Raw genomic sequence first — 26,455 nt, forward strand, 5'->3', positions numbered from 1 at the left:
ATTACAGTTAAAATTCCCATGATTGCAGTTAGAATGTCTTAGCACACTTGAGAGAGTCTCCTGCTGGCTGTGAAGAAGCAAGTAGCTGTGAAAGGCCCCGTGAGCAGGCCACATGATAAGGGTGACTTGCGGGGCTTAGAGTAGACAGTAACAAAGAAATAGCAGTAGACAGCTAACAAAAAAATAGCAATCCTATTCTTCAGTTGCAAGGAAATGACAGCCAACAACCTGAAAAGATTGGAAGTGATTCTTCTTCCAGAGCACCCAGGTGAAAACATCACCTGACACCTTGACTTTCAGACTTCTGAGGTGCTGAGCAACCTCTGGGCTACAGAACATGTGCATTAATAAATGGGTGTTGTTTTAAGCCACTTGTTGTCTAGTCACTGTCATGTCCTACAGTTTTGTGACCCATGGACTGAAGCCTGTCAGGCTCCCTTATTCATGGAATTCTCCAAGCAAGAACACTGGAGTGGGTTACCATTTCTTTTTGCAGGGGATCTTCCTAAACCAGGGATCAAACACTGGTCTCCTGCATTGGCAGGCAGATTCTTTACCCCTGAGCCACCAGGGAAGCACTATGAAGCAATAGAAAGCCAATAAAAACAAAAGCAGACAGTACCATTACCATTTCACCAAAAAGGAGACTGGTTCAGAAAGATGAACTGATTTGCTTAATTTTATTCTGAAATTTAGTGACAAGACTGAGATTAGTACCTCAGATCCTTATTTATACTCGAACATCCTTCCCACAGCAATATACTGCTCCACACTAAAGGGTTTTGCTGGAAGGTTTTCATTTTTCACCTCTGCCCACCAACAAGGTAGAAATTGAAAGCATAATATACTGTCTTCTTTCATATAGCTCAATACAGAGTAAAGCATTGACTTTTATTAATGTTCACATAAGTTCTGTAGCATGATGAAAACAATCAAAATCATGTAAATGTCAAGTTGTTAATATTTTTAAAAGAAATCTGGAATCAAACGTCAGTCCTCATCACTAAACAAACAATATTCCGAATAGTTAAGATCAGGAAATGTGATTGGTAATTCTACCCACTTTTTGTATTGTTTCTTTGGTAAATTATTTTGGAAAACCACTACAAAATTCTTTATTTTGAGACAAGGCAAATCTAAGCCTTTGTGCACCATCATCGTTCCCCAAGCCTGGAAAACAAAAGAGAGAGGGAGAGGAAAGATTTAATGCACGTTCAATTAAGAATTCCTTTTGGCCAAAATAAAATTAAGCCCACAGCAGTTTACTTACTTGGCCACATTTATTGCAGATTATCTCGCCATTTGTTTGATACTCAGCACACGTTGTTTGCAGTGCTTTGTTTCCTCTCACAAAGTACAGTTTCCTAAAATTATCAAGGAGTCAGAATTATCCCTGAGAATTCATAAAGGACCAGTACACAGCCCATGGCACACACTACTGGGCTTGCCAGTCATCCACATGCATGCACCATTCTATACTTCATCCTTTCGGCCAAATCACTGGGCACACACCTCTCACGGTATGTTGCTTTTTATGGCTTCTTCCATGTCTGTTGATTATTTTAATTAGACTTAAGATGCTCAAGAAGTTGAAAATAAATATGAGCATTCACAAACTGATCTGGTTTGGATGAAAATGGCTTTGGGTCTTACACTTCTCCTTTCCTGCCTTTGTGCATATATTTGAAAAATGGACCCTTGAAATAAGGTTCATAATTTGGGGACTAAGAAGGAGAAGTTCTGGAAAAATAATGAATCTCATGTGTACTATTTTGTTAGACCATTTACAATACAAACTGCTTTATCCCTTATAAAGAAACTTAAAAGACTTTAAGTCTTCTCTTGGACTTACTTGAACTCTGGTGTCATATTGACATGGTGCATCTTCTCAATTACGTAGATATCTTCTCCAGAGCAGGCTGGCACACTACAGTTTTTACACAGAAAATTTATTAATGATGGCTTGTCCTTGAACTGCTTTGCAATACTTCTCTTGGTTTTCATTTTCTTTTCCATTATACTTTGCATCTGTAATTCCAAAATCTGCAAAAGAATATTCAATGTGAGTTTTTTTTCATAGTTTCAATGAAGTAAGTTGCCTGGAATTCAGAGATCTTAGATAGTTATGAAAATATACACTTGACTTATAGTCTAAAAATAAAAGTGATGAGGTGATGGCTCCCAAAGAGTTTAGTATAGAATCTTCTCCTACAATCATGGAAATATGGAATCCTTAAGTGTGCAAAACATATCCCATTCCATTTTTTAAAACGCTCTACTGTGAGAAAATGTTTGGCAATATTTAATAAAGACAAAGGAAACAAAGACAAAAACAACGAAACTCCTTCTAATCCGCATCTCCATGGGTTTTAATTTTATCTCATAAAATAAGTTTACTCAAAAAAAAAAAAGTGTACTCTTTCTTCCACATGAAGTCTCTTTAAAGAACGAAACATTCTTACGTCATCACCCTTAGTCGTTTCTTATCCATGATAAGCCTGCAGTTTCTTTCATTTCTCTTCATACAGTGTAACTTCCAGACTTGTCACTATTTTATCTCTATACAATTGTGACAGAAGATACTAGTTTCCCACCTAGGATCCATTCTTCATAGTAACAGAACTACAATTTTATTCTGAGTGGAAATACACCACTAAATAACTACATTTATGAGTCAGTGGCCTTTAAGACATAAGTCTATAAGATGTTGAACAAAATTTCCAGAAAGGATCTTTAAGTATCAGGTAGCTGGCATGGGCACTGTTGCTTTTTCCATCTTTCTCCTCCTTCCTTCTTAGAGTGAACATGCAGCAGTTGAAATTCTAAAAGCTTTGACCTTGAGAATGGGAGCCAAATAGTAAAAAGGCAGAGAAGAGAAAGGAATTTTGGAATCCTGATGACATCATGGAGCTATTGTGTTATGTCTAGATTACCCACAGTCTTTATATGAGAGAATAAAATCTTTAAATTTTTATATTCCCAATTCTGTGGCTAATGGAGAAACTTATTCATAACAGAAATAATATAATTTATGAGAGATATAAAACGAGATAGAGACTAGCCAGTTCTCATACTTATACAACTTCACAGTAGACAATTCTAGTTTTTAAATAATTTACCTCCAAACTAAACCTCTCAAAGATGACAAATTGATATTAAGTTGTGGAGGAAGCCATTGTTTTCCTTAAAATCAAAGGAAAGTTTTCAGGAAAAGTAAACTATCCGTGCTGATGAACAAAACTGAATAGCCCAGTTCTCTGGCTCTCACCTCTGTTTTAGACCTTGACTTGAGGCAGCCATAGTTAGCACAGAAAAGAGAACAAACCTTGCAAGTGAACCTGTGGGCTATAATAAGATTTAATCAGATAAGTATGAAGACAAATTTCCTATGTAAATTATAACAGTATAATGAATTGAAGTATTCTGTTCTTTAAAAGTTTAATTAGGCTGTTCTTGCAGGATATTTACAGTTCAGTGAGCTGGTGAAAAGATGATCTGGCATAGGAACAGATACATATGGGCAATTAAGAAATAACTATGAATGCAACAGAAAAAAAAAGCAAACAAAACAAAGGTCAGTGTTTGGCTATGTAACCAGGACACCAGAAACCAAAAGAATAACTCTAAGCTAGTAAAGGATATGAAACAACTAGAAGGGCCAGAAAAGAAAAGAAATCATAACAAATATATGGGAGGCAGAGCTATAATCAGTCTGCATGCATGCTCAGTCGTGCCCAACTCCTTGCAACCTCATGGACTGCAGTGTAGCACACTAGTCTCCTCCATGGAATTTGGCAGGCAAGAATACTAGAGTGGGGTGCCATTTCCTTCTCCAGTAATAATCAGTCTAATTCCAGCTAAAATGTAATCTGGCAAATGTTGGTGGGTCAAGGCCAGGGACAATGTTTAGTATCTTCAACTTACTCCTAGAAGTCTGATTTGATTGAAGAAGCTTGGGGTTATGCATAAACTCAGTATATAACATGGAAAATAGACCTCCCCTTATATGTCAACTCAAACTGTTTATTAGTGGTTGCCCCAATGTTATGTTGAGAAGGATTCTTAAATCAGTAGAAAAGTGTTTTGACCTGGTGGCAATGTGCGATGGGGCTTTGAACAGAGTAGTGGCGACACGTACCCCATGTCATTGCCATCCCTTCTCTGGGTTTGTCTACCTGGAGCAATTTTAAGAGAGTAGGTCTCTTAGCCAAAGGAGACCTAAATAAGATAGTCCATAGGGCCCCCAAAGAGACTGTGTCTTTTCTAGAGATTATCTGGAAAAGTGTGGCTCACAAACTCCAGAGATGGTTCTAGAGTTTATACAAAACACTGGTCTTGAAACATCAATCTTTGAAAAACATCCCACGTGATTTATTCATTTAGTACTTTAAATGTAAAGTGCTAACTTTCCAGTGGTATTATATGGCTACAAATGTTTGATTTGACACCACAAAATGTTTGGTTTGCCTTATATTTAAAGGGGTTTTAAAATATAAATTCGTGTAGAAACCTGGCCAGGAAACCTTGGAGTTGGTTATAGCAATGCACACCAATTTGAAAGCATCCCTTCCGTGAAACTCTATTTAGGGTAGAGCCAATTCCAATGTTAAGAAACTAACATTCACACCCATATGCAAGGGTGTGAATTTTCTTCTAAATGGATTGTTTGCTATTATAGTAGTTACAGTCTTTAATTCAGTGGTATGGGGGATTTCCTGAAATATTGTAGAAATACATTCTTCCTTTGCTGCATTCCTCTCACAACTCAAATGATTCTATGTTAGTAAACTGAGATGCAGCAAGATGGTATATGATCTATTTTCTTAACATTCGGGGCTAGCCTCAATGTCTCTCCCTCTTGGAGAGGCCTTTCCCAAACACCTAACCTAAAGTGCCCAACTAGATGTTTGTTTCACATTGTCTTGACCTAATGCTTCAGCTCTCCTCTCCATACATGTATTACTTGCTTTATTTCTCTTTATCGTTTCTCCTCCTCAAATCTCACCATGTACTCACTCAAATACAAGTTTCATGCAGGAGGGATCTATCTGCGTTGCTTGAGGCTACACTTACTGTTTTTACAACAGTGTTGCCTGTTGCCTAACACGCAGTAGGCACTTCACAAACATTTCTAAAATGAAAAAAATTGTGCCTGTACAGATTAGATGGGACCAAAACAACCAGGTTGAATTGAATAAGTGAGTTGCACTAGTTTTTCTGGATCAGGGAAAATCTAAATTTATATTATCAAACTTTATAGAACAGCTCCCTGATGATTTCTGCCCACCACGGATCTTGAGTCTTTGTATGTGAATCTGGTCTCAGAACAGTCTTTCAAACTGGAATTTATAATTCAGCACAATTTCTGTTTAGATGCTTAAACACAAAGAGATATCATGGCAACCACAGACAGCCATTTAAAAGTGAAAACTAAATTCAGAGTGAGCCCAAATCAATACCTTATGAGCATACTCCTCTGGTTTCATATTTTGAACACGGTCTATAGCTTTATACATCATTTTCTCTCGGAAATCATTAACTGTCTCACGTTCAACAACCCCTGAGCCGCTTTGGGCAACCAGAACATAGGTGCTCTCATCAGCTCTGGCTCGACCACGGGCCTGAGAACAGAAAGAAATCAAGTCAATGAAATCAATGAAGGGCTGTGCTTTGCTACAAATGCTCCTGTTTTTGTTCCGGAATGATATTCACTGCTCAATATCCCATCATTAAATGATTCCTCTATTCTCTGTAAGGTCAGTTATTATCCATTTTCTTAATAAGTTGGCTATTTGAAACTCAAAATGCACTTCAGTGAAAAACAATGTTGTAGAATGATGATGGTTATGTTCCCACATGCATGGGTACATGCGTGCTATGTCACTGCAGTCGTGTCTGAGTTTTTGTGACCCCATGAACTAGAGCCTGCCAGGCTCCTCTGTACATGGGACCCTCCAGGCAATCATACTAGAGAGGGTTGTCATGCCCTTCTCAAAGGGATCTTCCCAATCTAGGGATCGAACCTGTCTCTTATATCTCCTGCACTGGCAGGTGAGTTCTTTACCACTGAGCCACCATGGAAGCCCATGCTGGCCCTCAAAAGCCTCAACGACACAAGGCCATCCTGTCTTGCCCTTCTTTTCCCCAGGTACCCCTCTCGAACCCTGCAAACCATCATCAGTGATTTGGGATGGGGAGCCCCAATGCCCACCTTCCCAGTAGGGGGATAACTGGGGAGAAGGGCCTCTCTGACTTTGACACCAGAGCTGAGGCGAGTGCCATTATGTTTCTGGCATCTACCTTCAAAGTTGTAAGAAAACACACTCAATGTGGTGGTACATTACTATGCTGTGCTCTGCTTAGTTGTTCAGTCGTGTCTGACTCTTTGTGACCCCATGGAGTATAGCCCTCCAATCTCCTCTGTCCATAGGGATTCTCCAGGCAAGAATATTGGGGTGGGTGATAGAAGCAAGGTCTGATGCTATAAAGAGCAATATTGCATAGGAACCTGGAATGTTAGGTCCATGAATCAAGGCAAATTGGAAGTGGTCACACAGGAGATGGTAAGAGTGAACGTCAACATTCTAGGAATCAGCGAACTAAAATGGACTGGAATGGGTGAATTTAACTCAGATGACCATTAAATCTACTACTGTGGGCAGGAATCCCTTAGAAGAAATGGAGTAGCCATCATGGTCAACAAAAGAGTCCAAAATGCAGTACTTGGATGCAATCTCAAAAATGACAGAATGATCTCTGTTCATTTCCAAGGCAAACCATTCAATATCACAGTAATCCAAGTCTATGCCCCAACCAGTAACACTGAAGAAGCTGATGTTCTTGAAGTTCTATGAAGACCAACAAGACCTTTTAGACCTAACACCTAAAAAAGATGTCCTTTTCATTATAGCGGACTGGAATGCAAAAATAGGAAGTCAAGAAACACCTGGAGTAACAGGCAAATTTGGCCTTCGAATACAGAATGAAGCAGGGCAACGGTTAATAGAGTTTTGCCAAGAGAACGCACCAGTCATAGCAAATACCCTCTTCCAACAACACAAGAGAAGACTCTACACATGGACATCACCAGATGGTCGACACCGAAATCAGATTGATTATATTCTTTGCAGCCAAAGATGGAGAAGCTCTATGCAGTCAGCAAAAACAAGACAGGGAGATCACCGTGGCTCAGATCATGAGCTCCTTATGGCCAAATTCAGACTTAAATTGAAGAAAGTAGGGAAAACCAATAGACCGTTCAGATATGACCTAAATCAAATCCCTTATGATTATACAGTGGAAGTGAGAAATAGATTTAAGGGCCTAGATCTGATAGATAGAGTGCCTGATGATCTATGGACAGAGGTTCGTGACATTGTACAGGCAACAGGGATCAAGACCATCCCCATGGAAAAGAAATGCAAAAAGGAGAAATGGCTGTCTGAGGAGGCCTTACAAATAGCTGTGAAAAGAAGAGAAGTGGAAAGCAAAGGAGAAAAGGAAAGATATAAGCATCTGAATGCAGAGTTCCAAAGAATAGCAAGAAGAGATAAGAAAGCCTTCTTCAGCGATCAATGCAAAGAAATAGAGGAAAACAACAGAATGGGGATGACTAGAGATCTCTTCAAGAAAATTAGAGATACCAAGGGAACATTTCTTGCAAAGATGGGCTCAATAAAGGACAGAAATGGTCTGGACCCAACAGAAGCAGAAGATATTAAGAAGAGGTGGCAAGAATACACAGAAGAACTGTACAAAAAAGATCTTCGGGACCCAGATAATCACGATGGTGTGATCATTCACCTAGAGCCAGACATCCTGGAATATGAAGTCAAGTGGGCCTTAGAAAGCATCACTACAAACAAAGCTAGTGGAGGTGATGGAATTCTGGTGGAGCTATTTCAAATCCTGGAAGATGATGCTGTGAAAGTGCTGCACTCAATATGCCAGAAAATTTGGAAAACTCAGCAGTGGCCACAGGACTGGAAGAGGTCAGTTTTCATTCCAATTCCAAAGAAAGGCAATGCCAAAGAATGCTCAAACTACCACACAATTGCGCTCATCTCACATGCTAGTAAAGCAATGCTCAAAATTCTCTAAGCCAGGCTTCAGCAATACCTGAATCATGAACTTCCAGATGTTCAAGCTGGTTTTAGAAATGGCAGAGGAACCAGAGATCAAATTGCCAACATCCGCTGGATCATCGAAAAAGCAAGAGAGTTCCAGAAAAACACCTATTTCTGCTTTATTGACTATGCCAAAGCCTTTGACTGTGGGAATCACAATAAACTGTGGAAAATTCTGAAAAAGATGGGAATACCAGACCACCTGACCTGCCTCTAGAGAAACCTATATGCAGGTCAGGAAGCAACAGTTGGAACTGGACATGGAACAACAGACTGGTTCCAAACAGGAAAAGGAGTACATCAAGGCTGTATATTGTCACCCTGCTTATTTAACTTTATATGCAGAGTATATCATGAGAAACGCTAGGCTGGAAGAAGCCCAAGCTGGAATCAAGATTGCCGGGAGAAATATCAATAACCCCAGATATGCAGATGACACCACCCTTATGGCAGAAAGTGAAGAGAAATTAAAAAGCTTCTTGATGAAAGTGAAAGATGAGAGTGAAAAAGTTGGCTTAAAGCTCAACATTCAGAAAACAAAGATCATGGCATCTGGTCCCATCACTTCATGGGAAATAGATGGGGAAACAGTGGAAACAGTGTCAGACTTTATTTTGGGGGTTCCAAAATCACTGCAGATGGTGACTGTGGCCATGAAATTAAAAGACAGTTACTCCTTGGAAGGAAGGTTATGACCACCCTAGATAGCATATTGAAAAGCAGAGACATTACTTTGCCAAAAAAGGTCCATCTAGTCAAGGTTATGGTTTTTCCAGTGGCCATGTATGGATGTGAGAGTTGGACTGTGAAGAAAGCTGAGCACCGAAGAATTCATGCTTTTGAACTGTGGTGTTGGAGAAAACTCTTGAGAATCCCTTGGACTGCAAGGAGATCCAACCAGTCCATTCTAAAGGAGATCAGTCCTGGGTGTTCTTTGGAAGGAATGATGCTAAAGCTGAAACTCCAGTACTTTGGCCACCTCATGCGGAGTTGACTCATTGGAAAAGACTCTGATGCTTGGAGGGATTGGGGGCAGGAGGAAAAGGGGACGACAGAGGATGAGATGGCTGGATGGCATCACCAACTCATTGGAAGTGAGTTTGAGTGAACTCTGGGAGATGGTGATGGACAGGGAGGCCTGGCGTGCTGTGATTCATGGGGTTGCAAAGAGTTGGACACGACTGAGTGACTGAACTGAACTGGACTGAACTGAGTAACAAAAATGTTATGGCCTTGGCCAGGAACCTCACCATCAATGCTATCATCCTCATGAAAAATTCATTCTGAGTAGTGAGGCATTTAACACATCAACTTCTGAAATACAAGTATTTCTTAATTTGGTGCCTTTCTGATTATCTGGTTGATTTCTCTTTTTGTAAGAAAACATATATTTTTTAAACTACGTGTGCTGTTCTATTAAAAGAAATCAAAACAGAAAAAAAAAGGGCTTCCCCTGTGGCTCAGCTGGTAAAGAATCCGCCTGCAATGTGGGAGACCTGGGTTCGATCCCTGAATTGGAAGATCCTTGGAGAAGGGAAGGACTACCCACTCCAGTATTCTGGCCTGGATAATTCCATGGACTGTATAGTCCATGGGGTCGCGAAGAGTCAGACACAAATGAGCAACTTTCACTTTCCATTTCATGTGTGCTTTTACTAAAAGAAAACAAAACAAGAACACAAATTAAGAAATTAACATATTTGAGGTATCTGAATGTACCTGGACCATGGCTATTTCATTAGTGACGAGACCATAACGGATAACGATATTACATTCTTTAATATCCAGACCTTCTTCTGCCACTGTGGTAGCGATAAGCAGATTTATTTTTCCCGTGCGAAATTTACTAATGACTTCTTTTTGTTCATTCTGTAGAAACATTTTAGTAAATTAAATGTTGTAATGCTAAACACATTAAAATCTTCTAATTAGGAAAAGAAATACTAAATTGCAACTGGTCAGTGTAAATGAAAGGATTAGATCATACATGGATTTGCTGCCATCTGTTTTTGGCATTGAACAAAGACATGATGGTGAGGCAACATTTGATTTCCAATCTGGGATTACCGCACAATAACAAAAATATTTCCATCCTCCAGTCTGGAGGTGGGAAGGCCATCATTTGTGCCAAGGAAACAAACTGATGGGTGACTTAGGAGGAAGAAAGGAGGAGATGCTTTCAGCTGAGAAGAGGATACAGCAATGAGAAACTAAAATAGGCTTTGCTTTTTACTACATTAACTTCAGAATCTTTAACAGTCAGAGAATAAGATGCAATGACACTTTTAAAGACAGTCAAATTTTGAGTCAGAGAGAAAATATATCCTGTATTTTGCATTTGGTCACTTTAAGAGTCATTCAAGCAAAGAAACATGAAGTATTCCTGGCAGAAACTGAAAGCGTTGGTTGCCTCCAGGGAGAGGAGCTGGGAGACTGAAGGACACCAGTGTGCCCTGTACCTTATTAATTTTTAAAGAGGTAAATATATTATCTGTTCAAAAGGATGATATAAATAAAAATGAAATAATAGGTTATTAAAAATGTAATTAAAACAGTTATATTTAAATTTTAAAAATCTGAATTTTGCAAGTTAACATAGGTAAAGGAATCAAATATTCACTTTGGCTCTTACATGGGAGGAACTGGTGAGCATAATCCTAGCTTGATGTAGCCAGTGGAGTTTTATTTTCATAACTATTCTTATCAAAGCTGTTGATCCAGTGGCCTTTGGTGTATATTTACCTTATCTTTTGCCTCCATACATTAAATAAAAATACACCTGTCAGACAGACTGTATGTTCTCCTATTCCCATCCAATTCTTTTCAGAGGCAGGATGACATATATCTTTCTTTTTGACTTCTAACTGCTGGAGAATTCTGCAGAAAGATCCCTCTCCAGTCTTCTCTGGTAATTTTTCCTTCTTGCACTCATGCCCACTATTGATACAAACTAGACAGATCCTTGAATTTTAGATGTTTGTGCCTTCATTCAAAGGAGTAACTTTAATAGTGAGAATTTCAGACTGTCAGACCCTCCCATCATATTACATAAATGCCTAACTCTTCTTCCAATGAGTAAGTCCAAGTTAGTCTACAGGTGAGGATGTGGGGAGTGAGGAAGGGGGTGTGTTCTATATTTTGGCATTCAGCCACCTAGTCAAAACTGGATAAGCAAAAAGTAGCTTGAATGCATACTTGCCATTTGTAACCCATCTCTTTCCAAAGAGGAGCCAAGGCCAAATAAAATCAAAGTCTTAACACTAAAGCTAATAGAATAAAAACTAAAAAGTGGGACCAAAAGTGAAAAAGTATAGGTATATGACTTATAGGAATTAAAACAGAAGCTGAGAGAATGAACTTCAGTTTTGCTGTAAGTTTCCTGGCAGCTAGGGCAAAGAAGAAAACTTATCAGGTAAAGCATCTCTCATCATAAAGAAGGATGTAAACTCCTTACCTAAAGAAAACAGTGCTTTCTTTGGCATAAACTTTAGAGGCAACTCCAATATAAGTAGAGAGTTTACCAAGAGTTTTGGTGCACAATTTGAAGAACAACTTCTTTTCAATCAATGTTAAAACAAATTCAGTTTGTTCCAATGAACCAAATGATGATGACCTTAATGGAACTAAAGCGTCCCTTTGTCCAGAAGAACTCAGGACAAATAGGACTTCAGAAGACATTTTACACTAACAAGCCATTTCTGTTTCACTTATATTTATAATCTCTATAAGTGTCTTTTTTTCCTTCTTCCAAGCGTTTTTTATTGTTCACATAAGTAGTATAATAAATTAAAAGCAAAACAAAACAAAACTTGAAAAGAAAATCTCTCATGGACCCAAATCTCTATCACATCAAATGTCTTAATTTTTCCAAGTTCCCTTAAAGATCTCATCCTATGCAAACATATTTTACATAGTTCTAATTATAATGCACACATTTTTGTGGAAATTTGACTTTTTCATTTGATATTATATTGTGACTGTTTTCCCATTTTGTTACTAAGTTTAAGTGTTAAGCATTTTTGCAAAAGAAACCCAATATAGAAAGTTCCTCCAAGAACATGGAGAAAGTGATTCCTAGAACAAAGTTTAGCCTATCAAACGCCACAGATTGATGGCTATTAAACTCACATTTTCTTTCAAGAACAATTGTTTCATTTTATTAAAGTATTTGTGGGTTGGTGAGAAGATTGATGAAAAAAGATTACAAGTGAAGAGAAATGACAATATAAGAAAAAAAATCCAAAAGGATGTTTTCACCTGTGTCATGGGCTTGAACTCACTGCTGTGTCCAGCGCCAATAAGATGGTGGGCTTTGACTCCTACTTCTGAAAATTTTTCATTTTCAGTAATCCACTGGGAAAGGGCATATGCACTCTGTCGTGTTTTTGTGAAAATTATTCCTCGTGCTGACCCTTCAGTCCTTGAATATTGTTCCATTATGGTGTTTCTCAATTTGATGAGCTTTTCATTTTCATGTTCTGGGTTTTGGGCTAGTTTTTTCAACTTTTTCTTATTTCCTTTAAGAAATAATTCATTTATTTCCTTTTTTAACTCAAGCATACTCGATTTACAGTGTTCTGTCAGTTTCAGATATACAGCAAAGTATACAGAAATATATATACATTTTTAAGTATTCTTCTCCATTATGGCTATTCCAAAATACTGAATACAGTTCCCTGGGCTATACAGTAGGACCTTGCTCTTTATCTGTCTTATATATATATATGGATTGTAGTTTGTATATGCCAATCCCAAACTCTCAATTTATCCCTCTCCCTCTGCCTTTCCCCTTTGGTAGCCATAAGTTTCCTATCTGTGTCTGTGAGTCTGTTTCTGTTTTATAAATAAGTTGTATCATATTTGACTTTCCACATATAAGTGATACCAGATAATTAGTTGTCTTTCTCTGAATGGCTTACTTCATTTAGTATGATAATCTCCAGGTTCACCCATGTAGCTACAAATGGCATTATTTCATTCTTATTTTATAGCTGAGTAGTATCTTTCATTGTCTGTGTACATGTATAGCTACAGATATAGATGATATAAATATAGATATAGATGTATAGCATCTTTATTATCCATTCATCTATTGATGTACATTTAGGTTGCATCCATGTCTTGGCTATTGTGAATAGTGCTGCTCTGAGCATTTGGATGCATGCATCTTTCCAAATTAGAGTGCTCTCTGGATATATGCCCAGGAATAGGATTGCTGGATCATATAGTAACTCTGTTTTTAGTTTTTTAGGGAGCCTCCATACTGTTGTCAACAGTGGCTCCACAAATTTACATTTCCATCAGCAGTGCAGGACAGCTCACTTTTCTCCACACTCTCTCTAGCACTTGCTATTTGTAGATGGCCATTCTGACTGTGTGAGGTGACATCTTATTACAGTTTTGATTTGCAAGAAATAATTAGCTTAAATTCATAAAATATATGAATAACTAACTGGAAGACTTCATATAATGAAGTACTAAGAAGTTCAACTATAGTTAATCTTGTGCCGTATCCAATAATCAGGCTAGTTTTCAAAATAAATTTATTGTGGTCAACCTAATAATAAAACCAGATGACCAAATGATAAATTAAGATAATACAGCTCATCGCTAGTTAATCTCATCAATTAGAAATAGCTCCAATATGAATGGAGTTTCTTCTTTCAAAATGAGAAATTTTAAGAGAACTTTTTGAAGAGTTCTTAAGAAGCAGTGGGTTCATGCCAAAGAGATAAATGCATGAGTCCATGCAAAAATGTTACACTGATTCTTACCCAAAAATAGAGATATGAGAAAGTCATCTGTCTCATGCAGCTTCAAAGGTGTTTTTCCATCACCTACATCTTCATTATCGCCATCGTCATCACTCTCATCACTGTCATCTCCTAGGAGGACCGCAAACTTCTTCTCTTTCTCGTCATTGTAGAAAGTTTCAAGGTGATTATATGCATCAATCATACGGATTGTGTCATTAATTTGTAGGGCCTCATTGTACTTCCTCAGATGTTCTGCACAAACACGATCTTTGCGATTTCCTTCTTTTGCAGCTATGAAAAATATGTTATGTACAATGAAATAATGATAGAATACTCCCCCAAGTGTGCTGTGGACTTAAATATGTTAATATGTTTATGATACTGACTTGAAAATAGGCTTCACTTTGGTTTTGAAATGAGCACAAAAAGGAGGCGAGTTTCTGACTCCTAGGCTTGCTACTTCTATTCTGCATCAGCAAAAAAAAAAAAAAAAACACCACTTGTTTCATGCTGACTCTGAGGAATAGCATGAAAAACACATTAGTTAAGTTTGCATGTGGAAACAGAGATGCTAATATTTATCTTAATACTTTAAATGTATAATAAGTGAAAGACTCTGGAGATTAAGAGAAAATGGATGAATTTGTGCCTCTTTCCTTAGATAAGGAGTCAGGACATTTTTATCCTTGTCCTACTTAGAACACAGAAATTCCATTTGCTATTATATTTGCTTTCTGTTTGCTTGGGAACATGTGACCTGGAATCTTGGTATAAACATGGGATAAAGCAAATGTTATGTTAAAACCCAAATTACCTTTTTTTTCCATTTGAATGAGCCATTGTTCATAGGGTTGAGTTCCAAAATCTGACATTGGACTAATTTGGCAAAAAATTTGAATCTTTGTCATTATTTCTAGCAGCTTATCTTTAAATGGGTCCTAAAAATAAATGATATACTTATTCTTATATGTTTATATTGTTGAATTAATAGCATTATCTTTAATAATTTATATGTTATAACAAATTTGATTCAGACTCCTTGTCTAGACAAAGTAACAAGTTACTCTGATCACCTCTTTATGCATTCATTTTCTTTTTTTTTTATCAGTTTCTATTTTACCTCAACCCTCAAGCCACACCACACCAACACTAGGTATCTGTGCTGGAATTTCCCGTTTAAAACTTAAAAAATAAAATTAATGAATGTCCTACATCTTGAATGCTCATAGCTATTTTAAAAATACATATTAAAGTTAATATCCAAATTATTTAAAAAGCCTGAACTTAATTTAAAAAAACATTCCTTGGTGAAGAACTGGTTTCAATATTATTTGTACCAAGATAAATTTTAAAAGGTAGAGTTTTGAGAAAAGCCAGACATAGAAGAATACATACTATGGGGATTTCGTTTTTTATTTTTGGCCACACTGCTTAGCATGTGGGATCTCAGTTCCCCGACCAGGGATCAAACCCACGCTTCCTACACTGGAAGGATGGAGTCTTAACCACTGGACTGCAAGGGAAGTCCCTTGATCTGGATTTTGGTTATACAAGTGTTTCCAGTTTACAAAGATTCAGCAATCTGCACACTTATGAATTTGAACCTTTCTGTATGTGTGTCGTATTAATACTTCAATAAAAAAGTATGTGAAATGAAAGTCACTCAGTCATGTCCGTCTCTTTTTGACCCCATGGACCATACAGTCCATGGAATTCTCCAGGCCAGAACACTGGGGTGGGTAGCCGTTCCCTTCTCCAGGGAATCTTCCCAACCCAGAGAGTGAACCCAGGTCTCTGGCACTGCAGGTGGATTCTTTACCAGTTGAGCTACCAGGGAAACCCAATAAAAAGTATAACTAAAGTTAATTAAGTTGGAGGAACCTGGAGGAGGGCATGGCAACCCACTCCAGTATTCTTGCCTGGAGAATTCCACGGACAGAGGAGCCTGGTAGGCTATAGTCCACAGGGTGGCAAAGAATCAGACACAACTGAATGACTAAGCACAGCATAAGTTAATTAAGTTAAAAGATAAGGTAGCAAATTCTTTGAGGATGCTGAGGATTAATTTTAATGATTATGATTAGAAACATGCATTTAAACTTATTAAGTAAAACTGAATGAAAAGTGAAGAAAAATCAAGTACAGTCAAATGTGCTAGTTCAGCTGGAACAGACAGTTCTATTTTTCAAAATTTCCAGAAAAGAATGACCTATGGAGATTGGTTGCTAACATTAGTTTGGTGCTTATATTTCAAACACAATATTATCTATTATGCATATTTCATAACTCAACATCCTTATGAGGTAGATTTGCAAAGATTACACTTACTATCAAGGACACACAGCTAAAATTTATGGTGCTTTTTATAGTTTACAAAAGAAAGTACTGGCATAATGTTCTAGTCACAACCTTCAAACTGACTCAGGTTGATTTTTATAATAAGATATTCATCACAAAAGCACTGTTAAAGTAAATATTTCACTTATTTACTGTACATATTTTCCTAAGAAACTAAATATGTCAATTAGGTGGGATACCTGTTATCATTGCCAGCTGAAATCTGGTAGTCAAAAATGGCTCTGTTCAATGTTGGGAAAATCAATGCAGAAAAGTAAAACAAATAAAAGAAACTATGGTAATCTCTCTAGTTTAGCTTTACAGCCTTCCCCACCCTTACCCTTTCTCTCCCACCACAACTGATACTTAGTAAACAAAACACTAAGCTACTCTTTGTACAAACTAGAAAACCAAAAGATTAAGAATTCACAGCAGTGTTTTGCTGCCTAATATCAATAGAAAAGAATAAAACAAACTTTTCTGCAAAAATTTAAAGTAATATTCAGAGTGTCAGTGTAAGATAATCTTTGCATCTTTCAGTTGAATATAGTATCATCAATCAAATAAATATAAAAATTTAAGCACATACTTTTTTGGTGTCATCTGCAATTACAAACTTTTTGCATGGCTCCTTTATTTGCTCTTTAAGTAGATTAATATTTTGTTTCACGGTTTTAATGGTAACTGCATCAAGATTGGCACATATCTGAAAAAGAGACACTTCAATATTCAAATAGTATTCCTTTTCAATTGATTCAATGTAGAATTTTTTCTTCTGTGAGAAATATGTAGCATGATTTGCTAAACGCAGTATTTTAGTATTGCTTCACTGTGGGTCCAACCAGTAACATTCATCCTGATAAGAGTAAAAACAGAACTTCTAAATCAAGTTGGTAGAAAATTCCAGAAAAAGTATTTCTTTTCATTTCTTACATTCCATTTTTCCAGATGGAAAAAGTAACATGGAGAGAGTACAGAAAATTGCAGAGATGCAAAAAGAATGTTTATAAGCTAACCATATTACACAAGGCATTTATGGGTCATCTTGACATCCATGGATCATATTACCACTTTTTTCTACACATAAAGAGGACAGTGCAAAGAGAGGGGCAGACAAAGCCCATGTACCTGGATTTAGATTGGAGTTAGTCCTTAATTCTAGTAATAAATAAAATGTTGGAAAAAATAATTGTGCTTTTGTCTACTCTCTATGCTTTTTACCAACTTCAACTTAAAAATAAGGGACTTAAAATGCAAATACAACACCTTCGTGTCAACATCTTATGTGAATTACTCTGAATTCTTTCAGTGCTTGAGATCAACAATAGTACTATATGTGTTGTTACCATTTTGGGGCAGCGGACAAGAAATATGTTTTTAATTAAAGATTCTCATATCTCCATTTCCCATTTAATTTGAATTACCTGGAACCTGAGTATCACACAGAACAACAACAACAAAAAGGCACAGAAGAAACATGCAATTTTGAAATGCATAGAGTAGGTATGAAAATTAGAAACTTTCATAGTTTATGCATACTTCTATGAATAGATCGTTACGTTTGACAATTAGGGATAGATATTTAATTTGTCCCCGTTTTTCACTAAGTTTGCTCTCCATAACGTTTTTGATATTGTTCTCTGTCACAGTAATTTATTAAGGCACTTACTGCTTTGTACAAGACTGAGTCTATTCACTTCAAAGCATATAGGTTTCTTTTAACTCATGAACATGGAATACCATCCTTCATGCATTCCACAGCACTTGGACTTAATCTTAACCGAGAAGCACTGGCATTTGCTCTAACTTTGGTTTTTTGACTCCTGCATAAAGTTAATGACTTACTTTTAAAATGTGTTCTTCTGCTTTGGCTTGCTTTTTGGCTCCTCCGACACCTGGTGAGGCTGTTAGTCCCACTATTTGAGGTAAGGGAATCACTGGTTTGTTTTCTGTCTTAAGTTTATTGTTTTTCAACTTCTGTTTCAAATAACGCCTCATGATGTTGTTATAAACCGCTTCTTTGTTGGTGTGATGGCATTCATCAATGATGATGAGAGAAAAGTCTTAAAAGGAAATTAAAATGGTTTATTTGTCCATATTGGCAAAATAGAGTGAAAAAGTACCTTTAAGTTAGTAAACTTAGCAGCCAAGTATCTCTCACTTTTTAAAGGGAAATGTAAGTATCCTAGCCACCTGTATATACAGATGTTTATGCATATTAACCATGAAACTATCCCTGTTATTATCCCCATTTAATAGGTGAGTTTCAGAAAATTTATAGATCTAAAAAGTGTTATGGGATGGATCAAATCCTGACTTACTCCACTCTCAGAATTACATTTTTGTTCTTTAACAAAATATTTAAAGTTGGCAAATTTTATCTTCATTCTATCAAATGAAAACATTATTTAAAAAAGAATAATTTTACCTTATTTTAACATTGCATTTAATTATGATTTCATATACTTCCTTCCCTACTTTGCTCCTACTTTTTTTTCCCATCTCCCACAAAATAGAAAGGACTGTATTTATTCTACAGAGAAGAGGGCATATCTAACAGGATCCACTATAACTTAAAAAGAACTTGTTGGTACTTAGAAATACTGAGCAAATTGGAAGTCCAGTAACTGTTTGATTTAATAATGATATATTGATGCAGAATAAAGTGACCTAGTTAAAAACTTATCCCACTTTTTGTTTGCTTCCCCAAGGAAGAAGGTTTTTAATGAAAACTTAAGCAATGGAAGACAATCTAAATCAAAATTATGGAGTGGGAGATTGGGGTTAGCAGATGTAAGCTTTTATACGTAGAATAGATAAACAACAAGGTTGTAGAAGAGTTATATTCAATATCCTATGATAAACAATAATGGAAATGAATATTAAAAAATAATGTATATATGTATAAATGAATCATTTTGCGATACAGGAGAAATCAATACAATATTGTAAATCAACTACACTTCAATTAAAAATTGATAAAACATAAAAATAATAAACATTTAAATATTTAATCAACCTTTAAAAACTTATTTAACTAATACAGTCCCTGTTACTACTATCAATATTAATACTATTTTATAAAAATAAACATTTCAACCAACCTGACAACTCTATACCATCATCTTCACCTTCTTCTGAGTTTAAAAGGGAGTTTTCAAGGATTTGAGCTGTACTGATAATAACATCATGAGACTTGACAACTTCTGGAAATGTTATTTTCAATTGGGTATCACCACTTAATCTAGTAACATGATACCATTTCTTCAAAAATGGTTCGAACTCTTTGCGGAAGAGCTGTTCAACTAATGGTACCTTTAAACATGCCAAAGTTAAAAAGAAAGAGAAAGAATTGTCAAACAAAAATAGTATTAATCAAAGGCCTACTATGTGCCAAGCATTAACAGAAATGTTTGCATTATAAGTTAATTAGATGTAACAGCCTATCCATCATTTCATTCATCCACACGTCAATAAGCATTTATTCAATGTCTTTTCATTAGGTGTGGACATTGTGTCTGGAACACAAAGATGTTTAAGGTATAGCTGACAACTCTCAGGAACTCTTTCTAGCCGAGCACATGGATCAAGACTCAAGAAAAGAAAACAAATAATCACAACACAATGTAATAATTCTTCCATGGAAACAAAGAAAGTGATAGCAAAATGGAAGAAGCAACTTCCATTTTGGAAGGGTTTAGAAAAAATTTGAATCTGTAAACCGTGGGTTAGTGAAGAGATAAACAGAAATTAGGCCTGAATAAGAAACAAAATTTGAATTTTTAAAACAAAGTCAAGCTATAAAGGGCTATGAACACCAAGAGTATTTTAAATTCAATATAACAGTTCACAGGACCCTTATGGGCTGTAGAGTTTTTGGAGGATCACGCCAGAGCCAACCTGCCTAAGGAATTGGAGGATGCAGAAAACCAAAGGTAAGAAGGTTAAGATATTGTCTAGGAGAACAGGTGGAGTTAAAGGGATGGACTGCTAGACCAGCTTTGGTGGCTGAAAAAGAACAAAATATCAAGTTCCTTAAAAAAAAATAAAAATTGAGTTACTAATGATTCAACAATCCTACTCCTGGGCATATATCCAGAAAAGACAAAAACCCTAATTTGAAAAGATACATGAATCTCAGTGTTCATAGCAGCACAATTTACAATAGACAAGAAACAGAACCAAACTAAATGTCCATCAACATATGAATGCATAAAAAAGATGTTTTATATATATGTATATATATATGCATACAATAGAATATTACTCAGCCACAAAAAGAATGCAATAATGCCACATGAAACAACATGGGTGGACATAGAGATTAACTTACTAAGAGAACTAAAGTCAAAAAGAAAAAGAAAAATATCATATAACTTATACATGTAATCTGTCCTTGGAAGAAAAACTATGACAAAACTTGACAGCATATTAAAAAGCAGAGACATCACTTTCCTGAGAGAGGTCAAAGCATTCAGTCAAAGCTATGCTTCTTCCAGTAGTCATGTACAGATGTGAGAGTAGGACCATAAATAAGGTTGAGCACTGAAGAACTGATGCTTTCAAATTGTGATACTGGAGAAGATTCTTGGGAGTCTGTTAGATTGCAAGGAGATCAAATGAGTCAATCCTAAAGGAAACCAACCCTGCATATTCATTGGAAGGACTGATGATGAAGCTGAAGCTCCAATACTTTGGCCACCTGATATAAAGACTCATTGGAAAAGACCTTGATGTTGGGAAAGACTGAGGGCAGGAGGAGCAGGGGGCAACAGAGGATGAGATGATTAGACAGCATCACTGACTCAATGGACATGACTTTGAACAAACTCCAGAATATAGCGGAGGACAGAGGAGCATGGCATTGAGGTTGGACATGGCTTAGCGACTGAACAACAATATATATGTAAACTAAAAAAAAAAAACAAATGAAGTAAATGTAATCTAATGTAATCTAAAATACAAATGAACTTACTTACAAAGTAGAAACAGACTCACAGACACAGAAAACAAACTTATGGGAGCTCCCAGGTGACCTAACGATTACAATTCTGGCTTTCACTGCCCTGGCCCAGGTTCAATCCCTTGTCTGAGAAGTGAGACCTGCAAGGCTGGTACTGTTTTGCCCCTGAGCCTAGTGCTGAATTGGAAGAGTTCTGTCAGTTCTTCAGTCCTGCATCCACAATGCCCAGTGAGGTCATTACTCTGCATTCTACCTCACTTTACGTTTAGAAATGTCCAGCCTCGGTAACAGCTGAACCTGGTCAAAGTGCTAAGGTTTTGTTGCTCAGTAGAGAACAAAGGAGTTGAGTCTTTGTCCGTTGTAGTGACCACCGAAGGTGACTGAGTTGACACCTCAAGGTTCTTACATCACCAGTCATTTAGAATAGCTCGATTACTAGGGAAAGGAATAACCGGGCCCCTGTTGTTCAGTTGCTAAGTTGTATCCATCTCTTAGCAAACTGAAGGACTGTGGCTCTCCAGGCCCCTCTGTCCATGGGGTTTCCCAGGCAAGAATACTGGAGTGGATTGCCATTTCCTTCTCCAAGAGATCTTTCCGAACCAGGCCATCTTGAAGGTTATATCCTACAAGAAGCTGTACAGTGGAAGCCCAGGAATGTACAGCATGGCAAATAAAGTTGGCAGAAAGAGTTTCAAGGGCAAACATCAATGAATGAACATTACATTTCTCCTCATGCAATTATCTGATAATGTGATCAGTGGTTATCTTATTTTAAAAATAAGATTTTTAAAATAAGATTAAATTAGATAATATAATATTTTAAAATAAGTTTTTTTATCTTATTTAAAAATTTAAAAAATATTCATTTTTTAAATTTCGAGATGAACTCTGTTTATGTGAAAAATAAGGGCTGGCTGACCTTCTTAGTTGGACAGAACCAAGGAAGAACACTTCTTTGTATTATTATTTAGTAGAAATGATGAGGGCTTCTAAGAGTGAATGTAGGAGGGGAGAAGGGGCTAAAAGGAGCCCATGAATTCCAAGGAAACAAAGTGAATAAATAACAAAGTTTGGTAAATGAAAGAATATAACACAGGGTTGAAAGAGAAAATTTCACTTAGTTGTTTTTCTCCCTCCAACGTGAGATCTCTTGTCTGTCTGTCTCTCACAAAATCAATTGCGAGATTTGGAGAACACAGACTCCCAAGCCCCACTCAAGAACTACTGAACCTAGAGACTGACCATATTTAGGAAAGAGTCTTGAAGCCTGCACTTTATGAAGCTTCCAATATGACATTTAAGTTTTCTCAAAATTTTTTTAAAAGAGAACCACAGCTCTTCTTTTTCTTCCACAAAGTCATTACTGATTCAGTTTTATAGGACTATTCTTTTCATTCTACTTATACGAGACAGAGGAAACAATCTAAGAAGGAAGTCAGCAAAAAAGAGTCTGAAGAAGTAAACGAAGATTAAATGTAGTGGAGATTGCATGCTCCAGAGGAGAGAAAGTGAGCTCTGAAAACAAATACTCCAGCTACTTGCTTATTGTGTGACCTTGGACAAGTCACTTAAGCATCTCTTATCTCCAATTAACAAAGTCAGGAAAATATCAACCTGTGATGGAAGTGTTATGAAAAATAAATGAAATAGAGGCTGACATAGTGCCAGTACTCAGAAAACTTCCCTGGTATTTCACCATCTTTTTATTCTAGTAGTAGAGAATGGTAGAAGGGAAGACCAGTTCCCTTCAGAAGAAAAGGGTTCAAGTCTCAGCTCTGCTGCAGATGACTCCTGACAGGCCAATTAAAGCCCAAAGCCTCAGTTTCCTGATTGCTAAAATGGCGTTATTTATGGTTACTAAAAAGAAGCCTTGATGAAAGCGAACGTGGAGAGTGAAAAAGTTGGCTTAAAGCTCAACATTCAGAAAACTAAGATCATGGCGTCTGCTCCCATCACTTCATGGGAAATAGATGGGGAAACAGTGGAAACAGTGTCAGACTTTATTTCGGGGGGCTCCAAAATCACTGCAGATGGTGACTGCAGCCATGAAATTAAAAGATGCTTACTCCTTGGAAGAAAAGTTATGACCAACCTAGATAGCATATTCAAAAGCAGAGACATTACTTTGCCAACTAAGGACCGTCTAGTCAAGGCTATGGTTTTCCCTGTGGTCATATGTGGATGTGAGAGTTGAACTGTGAAGAAGGCTGAGCACTGAAGAATTGATGCTTTTGAACTGTGGCGTTGGAGAAGACTCTTGAGAGTCCCTTGGACTGCAAGGAGATCCAACCAGTCCATTCTGAAGGAGATCAGCCCTGGGATTTCTTTGGAAGGAATGATGCTAAAGCTGAAACTCCAGTACTCTGGCCACCTCATGCGAAGAGTTGACTCATTGGAAAAGACTCTGATGCTGGGAGGGATTGAGGGCAGGAGGGAAAGGGACAACAGAGGATGAGATGGCTGGATGGTATCACTGACTCGATGGACGTGAGTCTGAGTGAACTCCAGGAGATGGTGATGGACAGGGAGGCCTGGCGTGCTGCGATTCATGGGGTTGCAAAGAGTCGGACATGACTGAGCAACTGAACTGAACTGAACTGAAAAAGAAGAGCTGTGTGATTTCAGTGAGAGGATGTAAAGTGCAACACAGGAGTCATTATTATATTAATACACAGCTCTCATTTCCTAGACCATAGATTCCTTGAGGGCAGGCTCTGCATTTGATTTGTCTTTAAATAGTCTCATGCTGCTGAATCATTTAAGAATCTCCATACGATGGAGTAGAGAAGGAAACGGCAGCCCACTCCAGTATTCTTGCCTGGGAAATCCCATGGACAGAGAGCCTGGTAGGCTACAGTCCATGGGGTTGCAAGAGTCAGACATGACTTAGAGACTAAACCACCACCACCATGGTCTGGAGTGGCATAGAAACCTGAGGTCCTGCGCATAAAGGATGGGCTGAGATATTCAAAGAAGCAGCATATTTTGGTCTACAGAATAAAAAGACGTTGTCACAGGAGGTGGCAGGTGTTGGAAATCCTGAGACTCACTTTGGGTGGTATTGACTTCCTCCTGAAGGACACAAAGAGAGCCAGATGCAAGCCTGACATGGCTAATTGGGAGGTGTGTGGTCCTCTTGGAGCCTTTTCCTGAGATGTGACAGAGTGCCTGCCAAGACTAATCAAACCCAAATGCTACCCACTTCTGCTGAATCATATGGGGCTGTATTATAGCATGTAGGAACCTGGGATTTCTCTCTCATGATGTTGAAGTCCTAGATAGGAAATAGAAAGTCTGGGAACACAGGTGGTGTTTTCATTTCTCCCTGCATCTGAAGGCGATAACTTTGGAAAGGATAGAGAAAGGGAGACAAAAGTAAATGGTATTAGGAAACAGGATTTCTCCTTTCTAGGGTTATAATATTAATGCCTTGCCAATGGGCCAAATACAGAAAGCAGGTTATGTTGACTTACTGCGTCAAAGATTATCTGATTCAATTGAAAGAATTAAATTACTTTAGAATTCAAAGCAAAATTAACGATTATTAGGGAAGATCTAGTGGAGAGATGTCCAGTAATTCCTAGGGAAAAACAAGAGGGAAGCAGATCAGAAATTGGACCCACAGCCTTAAATGTCTACAGAGCAATGCAATGGATATGAATAATTAATGAGGATAATTTCACATTTAAACATGGATGCAAATGTGAATTCATAAGTATCACCTTGATCCAACAGGATGAAAGATTCACAGCCAGGATATAGCATTGAGAGGATAAGGAGTTATACAAAAAGGAAGGTGCATGACAGACACACAAAAATATGAGACTTGCAAAGATCAATCAAGATTAATAACATGAAATACGTAAGTGTAAACCTAAGTATTTGGATGTAGGCTCAAAATTAACCTCCAAAAATAACTTAAGAGAGGTCTAGTTTAACAGATCTTCAAATGAAAATAAGCTGAGACTTCTCAGGTTATGGAAAACTTCAGATGAGTCTGTGGGTGCCAGCGTTGGTGACAAAAAAGCAAACCTGGTCATGGATCACATCTCATCTTTCCTGTATTGTGTACTGACTTTATCTATAGTATTTTGTCCAGCCCTAAACACTGTGTTTTAACAGGGTCTTATTGGCAATGGCACCCCACTCTGGTACTCTTGCCTGGAAAATCCCATGGACGGAGGAGCCTGGTAGGCTGCAATCCATGGGGTTGCTGAGGGTCGGACACGACTGTGCAACTTCATTTTCACTTTTCACTTTCATGCTTTGGAGAAGGAAACGGCAACCCACTTCAGTGTTCTTGCCTGGAGTACCCCGGGATGGGGGAGCCTGGTGGGCTGCCGTCTATGGGGTCGCACAGAGTCGGACACGACTGAAGCGACTTAGCAGCATTAAAAACATATAAGAGAACTGGAGTATTTATCACAGGAAATTAAAAGAAAAATCCCTCTGGAGTCATATGATGCTTGATGTCTTTTCTTTGTGAAGGGCTATCATAAGGCAGAAAAATTAAGATTTAGCTTACTCTGTATATTACAGAGGAAAGAATGCTAAGCAATGAGTGTGGATTATAAAGAAACAAATTTTGATGAATACAGGTATGTCTTTCTAACAGTGTCAGTTGTTCAAAGAGTGGATCAAGGTCTCTTGTTAGAAGAAGGACCTTTTTGATATTAGAAGTTACTCAGCAGAGGTGAGAGAACCACTTGGCAATAAATGAAAACCGGATCTTACAGGCTTCTTTCAAATCTAGTAGTCCATGACGCTGGATAAAGGAAATAAAGGAAGCTGATAAATCAGAAGTAACTTCTAGGTTTTGAGGTTACATGCTTTGGAGGAGGTAATATAACCAACAGAGAGACAGACAAGGGAAGGAGAGGTCTTTGGGAGAGTAAATGAAGGGAATGAGTTTGAGGAAACGGAAGAACGTTCAGATTGTATCAAGAGCATCAGTTTAAGTCGGGTTGCCATTTCCTTCTCCAATGCATCAAAGTGAAAAGTGAAAGTAAAGTCGCTCAGTCGTGTCCAACCCTCAGCGACCCCATGGACTGCAGCTACCAGGCTCCTCCGTCCATGGGATTTTCCAGGCAGGAGTACTGGAGTGGGGTGCCATTAAGGAATTGCAATGTATTAGTTGTTAAGGTGAGGAGGAAGGAAGGGAAGAAGTAACTAATATTCACTGAGTCACTCTTAGACTTTAAATAGATTATCTCATTTAAACTTCCAACCCTATATAGGGTAGTAGTATTTTACTCACTTACAGATGAGGAAAT

General features: G+C 37.6%; 1 protein-coding gene across 1 annotated transcript in view; it reads right to left on the bottom strand.

Moving 5' to 3' along the window:
* Nucleotides 667–26,455, bottom strand: part of IFIH1 (interferon induced with helicase C domain 1) — a 59,759-nt gene continuing 33,970 nt past the window's right edge. The window contains exons 6-16 of the mRNA XM_018063834.1: nt 19,324–19,534; nt 18,065–18,282; nt 16,809–16,925; nt 14,697–14,820; nt 13,901–14,173; nt 12,384–12,643; nt 9,846–9,995; nt 5,460–5,621; nt 1,853–2,043; nt 1,271–1,364; nt 667–1,170 (exon numbers count right to left, since the gene is read on the bottom strand). Coding sequence (XP_017919323.1) covers nt 991–1,170; nt 1,271–1,364; nt 1,853–2,043; nt 5,460–5,621; nt 9,846–9,995; nt 12,384–12,643; nt 13,901–14,173; nt 14,697–14,820; nt 16,809–16,925; nt 18,065–18,282; nt 19,324–19,534 — 1,980 coding nt within the window. The 3' untranslated portion in view covers nt 667–990. The remainder of the gene's footprint in view (nt 1,171–1,270; nt 1,365–1,852; nt 2,044–5,459; nt 5,622–9,845; nt 9,996–12,383; nt 12,644–13,900; nt 14,174–14,696; nt 14,821–16,808; nt 16,926–18,064; nt 18,283–19,323; nt 19,535–26,455) is intronic.

The sequence above is a fragment of the Capra hircus genome, chromosome 2 (genome assembly GCF_001704415.2).
Source record: "Capra hircus breed San Clemente chromosome 2, ASM170441v1, whole genome shotgun sequence".
Classification (NCBI taxonomy): Eukaryota; Metazoa; Chordata; class Mammalia; order Artiodactyla; family Bovidae; genus Capra; species Capra hircus.